We start from the raw sequence: 4,422 nt of genomic DNA on the forward strand, positions 1-4,422 counted from the left end.
CTCAATTTTTCATTTGCGTGAGTATCAATTTTGGCAAGTATCAATGAATAGATTTCATTAAAACTTATGCCAAAAATCAGCCCATATATGCCATTTTTCCAATAGAAGAACCAAATGGAAACTGACAAACCAAATAAGCCAAGATCCTGCCACCTTGTTCAAGAAACAAAAGAAAATATCTAATCTAATTCGAACTACAGTTAAAAACCTCGGGTAAGATAAAAATTGCTGTCCTGAATAGACATTTGACGATTATGGATAAACACAAGTCAAACAAAATACGTATAAGCTGCAGTGAACCATTATTTGATTAGCAAAAGCAAAAAATGCCGTTACAAGACAAGATTCGTAGAAGTGCATTTCAAGAATATCGGAATAAAAGGATTCAAGGGAAGCTTGTAAATAAATCCCCTGAGAAAATAGCGGGCAACTTTTCTCGAGGCCAAATCTTCTGCAAAAATATGCATTAAGTGAAGATTAAGTTGCTGAAATATTTCATAAATAACAGAAGTTGCTTGGTTTTGCGAACGAGAAGAATGTTAACTGAACGCTTATAAATTTTTCAGTTAAAAGGAGAAAATACGCTAATGCTGCAATGCCAGGGAACTTTTCACAGGCCTCTCACAGATAGGTGGGTCCCATCTCATTAAAAAAAATCCAAAAAACATGGGACCCACATGTTTGTAAGAGGCCTGTATTCTTCCTGTAAAAATTTTCCTTGACACTGTAGCATCTCTCGAGAAAATATTGGCAATTTTTTAGTGGGTCTTTAGTATGTTATTTGTTAATTTATTAGTTGTTTTTTGTACTGATAGATTCCTAATTTTATGTTTAAGTTGTATTTAGTGAGGTATGAAGTTGATTAGTGAAATTAGTTATTAATTAATGTATTAGTTACTTAAATAGTGCACAAATATGTTAATGCTGTGCTGTCAATGTGAAATGTGTGCAGTCGTTGCTAGTTTCTTAAATTTTTACAAAGTGGGTGTCTTGTATAGTCGTATTACCGTTTTAGATCATCGATGACCGAAAAATATACAGTCCATTCATACTGAATCGAGAAATTATTTATTATTTTTTTGTATCACTTATAGAGGCCGTGCAAGCAGTTTCAAGTGGTGGACTGAGTGGAGTCAGGCCATTCGAACTGGATCGAGAAATTATTTACTGTTATATTGTATCATTTATAGAGGCAGTGCAAGTAGCATCGAATGGTGCGCTGAGTCGAGCCAAACCATTCTACCCGATTCATTTAAGATCCAGAGATTTGGTATGTTATAGTTTTTATGTCATTGTACAAAAATTTTCACATAGTATATATATATACACACTTAGCTCATAATTTTTCTCTAGTTTGAGAGTTTTTTATACGGAGGTGTTATTTTTCTTGTTTTAAATAAATTCTTTAAGCAAGGATCATGTGAACAAATAGAAAAATTTGTTCCATTTCCCAACATATTGATTTGCAGGATAAGTCTTGGTTTACATCATGTAACGGGTGTTGACACTCCTATATATCCAGATTATGTCCACCAAGCACAATCCTGATTTGCATTAAAAAATATATATGTAGGAAAGTAAATTTTTTTAACACAAAATAGGTATGCAATTTTTTATTTTTAACTCGCATCAATGTCTAAACTGATTAACCAAACCAAATCGATTTTGTTTGATTTGGTTCGATTTCAACAGTTGGATTGAGTTGGTTTGGATTAGAATTTGCCCAAACCGATCAAGACGATTTTGGTTTCAATTTGAACTCAAAACCAACCTAACCAAAATCAGTCCAAGCTTACATGTATTTAAGAGTGGCAGATAGGTTGGCTAGCTCCTGGGCTCGACTCGTCCCGATTCGGCACATGGACTTGACTTAATTTTAGATAAGCCATGGATTAAATCAAGCACAATTTTTTTTTTTAACAAGTCGAGCTGACTAATGAGCCAACAAGTTGGTCCATTTGGACTCGTAGGCTGATTCATTTTTTATTCTTTATATTATTAATTTCTTTAAAAAATTGCTCATTTTATGCTCAAGGGCCAAAGGATCGAATCGATTATAAAATTTGAACACTAGCCGAACTTCACACGAACAAACTCAATTCACCCATTGGGTCGAATTGAGCAATAGTGTCTACTAGCTGGATTTATTATCGATTGCCACCCTGGCTGGGAGACACATGCCGATAACTTTATTCCATGTGAGTTGCTATTTTATAAGCAAACCTATTTTGTCTAGTTCTTCTACAATGTTGCTACATATATAGCTACTGTTACAACTTGGCTTAAAGTGCTGAAGTGGAAATTGGAAGGGGAAAAAGGAGAACACAAAAGCAGCCAAAATCGATTCCCTGGTGAAGACCGTATTGGAAACCTAATCCCTAATTTTTACTCCATCCATTGCGGCTGCTACCAAGATAAAGCTCTCCTACTCTCCAAAATTCCAGGCGACATCGATCGTTCGGCTGCAAAAAATGTCGGTGCTCGGGTCTTCTTCCAGTTGCAGGAATTTTTTTGGTGACCACCGAAATACATCTGGCCGCCGCATAACCATTACGATCGTCACTCCACCCTGTCAGATGGCAACCCATCAACAACTTCCTCATTCGTCTTGGGTAACTAAGAAGAAGGTGACATATATGTGATTTCTCTGCCGTTAAAATTTCTATACTTGATATCCAGCCAACGGTCTTGCATGGCTCCGCTCGTCTGGCCCTTTTTCCGTTTGAAAGCTTTTGTTATCAATTTAAAATTTTGAAAATTGTGTGGGTTGGTCGTCAATATTGGTAGTGGAGCTCTTTGGCTCTTCTAGATTTTTGAAAGTGATGAAAGCAAGATTATATTTCACAATCGTCTTTAGTATCAATTGCATTATCTTCTTGTTTAATTGCCAGGACTAATAGTGAAGGGAAGTACAGTTTTCCAATCTGCCCACCAGATGTTTGATGAAATGCTCAAATGGCGATGTGATGAATATAGTGTAAGGACACCAGTAGTTGAACAATTTCGTGTAACTTCAACTAGAAAATATGAGATATCCACACAAAGTAAGATCAAGGTTGAGTGTGGTCAGTTTTCTTCAAGTCTTAATTGGTTTAATATTCTTATCCAAGGTTTTGAACTTAAACTAGAACAAGTAGTTCTGGTTTTCAAGCAAGACTAGTTTGGAATCCTTCCACTGAAATAACTTGTACACATTTTAAACCTTAATAGATGTCTAGAAAATCTGAAGTGGACGTGTATGGAATAGATGTGAACATGTAGAAAATCTAATGTTGATTAAGTTTTCCATGGCATGTGAACCTCTAACTGCTTAAATTTATTTGGTTATGATGGTATGTTTAATATTTTATCTAAAAAATTAAATTTGTGTTATGTTGATATGATTCTTTCATGCTGTTGAACTAGATTAGTTCGATGGCAAACAAGAATAGGGAAATTTGTCATTGTTGTAGACAAGCAGGACATACGTTGCCGGAATGCCCAAAAAAAAAAAAAAAACGATGCCCAAACTAGGACGCAGGCTTCACCAAATGGATGGAGGTGGAAAAGTACAATGAACATTGTAGAATTCCTGATTTTTAGTCCTAATTTCTAACAGATCCTGCAGCTGTAAATTAGTTTCCCAATTAAGGGATGTTATTTTTATCAACTCCAATTCTTAGGCATTTAGTCAACAGAGTAGTTAGGAAATTAAATCTTTCTTTGATTTAAGGAAGTGGTTTATTCCTTCTGTTTTTTCCTATAAATTGTACATTGTTTTATCAATGAAATAAGAATAAAGATTACATATTCTTCATGGTATCAGAGCAACCTCTGAAACCTAAGGAATTTCCATGACAAAGTATGGCATGGCTGCAGAAAATAAAACTTCTTCACACCATGATGTTCCTGCCACAAGTTCTAATAGCGGATCAGAGAGCAATCATCTTCTCATCACAGGCACAGGTTGAATGGAAATAATTACATCCAATGGTCGCATCAGTCATGATGTTCATCTGCGGAAAGGGGAAGGATGATTTTATCACCGGAGTGTCTACTCCTCCAACAACCACAGATCCAAAATTCAAACTGTGGAAGTCAGAAAATAATATGGTCATGTCTTGGCTAATCAATTCTATGACAAATGAAATTGGAGAAAATTTCCTACTCTACGACACTGTTAAAGAAATATGGGATGCAGCAAAGGAAATCTATTCCAGTAATAAAAATACCTCAGAATCATTTGAGATTGAAACCGTTCTCCATGACCTTCGACAAGGTAATTTATCGGTAACTCAATATTTCAATATTCTAACTCTTCATTGGCAACGATTAGATGTCTTCGAAGAACATAGTTGGGAGTACCCTACAGATGGAAAAAAATATAGGGAAATTACTGAAAAGAAAAGAATTTTTAAATTCTTAATGGGTCTTAACAAGGAC

The 4,422-nt window shown here is 35.3% G+C and overlaps 1 protein-coding gene across 3 annotated transcripts; it reads left to right on the forward strand.

Moving 5' to 3' along the window:
• The first annotated feature begins 2,188 nt into the window (after positions 1–2,188).
• LOC111375328 lies at positions 2,189–3,796 on the forward strand. 3 transcript variants are annotated; one of them, XR_002699293.1, is made up of 2 exons: positions 2,189–2,627; positions 2,901–3,791. XR_002699293.1 is itself a non-coding variant. In XM_022998135.1 (2 exons), exons 1-2 carry the CDS (start codon positions 2,472–2,474, stop codon positions 3,158–3,160), a joined length of 411 nt encoding a protein of 136 aa, XP_022853903.1. In that variant the 5' UTR covers positions 2,230–2,471; the 3' UTR covers positions 3,161–3,796. The 3 variants fall into 3 exon arrangements, 1 of the variants encoding a protein (XP_022853903.1); XR_002699292.1 differs by having other exon boundaries at positions 2,190–2,627; positions 2,892–3,791; XM_022998135.1 differs by having other exon boundaries at positions 2,230–2,627; positions 2,906–3,796.
• The last annotated feature ends 626 nt before the right edge of the window (positions 3,797–4,422 follow it).

Source organism: Olea europaea, unplaced genomic scaffold (assembly GCF_002742605.1).
Source record: "Olea europaea var. sylvestris unplaced genomic scaffold, O_europaea_v1 scaffold1358, whole genome shotgun sequence".
Lineage (NCBI taxonomy): Eukaryota > Viridiplantae > Streptophyta > Magnoliopsida > Lamiales > Oleaceae > Olea > Olea europaea.

Excerpts from the sequence above, each read along its gene's own strand:
- LOC111375328 (XM_022998135.1), top strand. The coding sequence starts at position 2,472 with ATGTCGGTGCTCGGGTCTTCTTCCAGTTGCAGGAATTTTTTTGGTGAC. Across the intron at positions 2,628-2,905 it reads CTTGGGTAACTAAGAAGAAG|GGAAGTACAGTTTTCCAATC; the intron begins GTGACATATATG and ends CTAATAGTGAAG.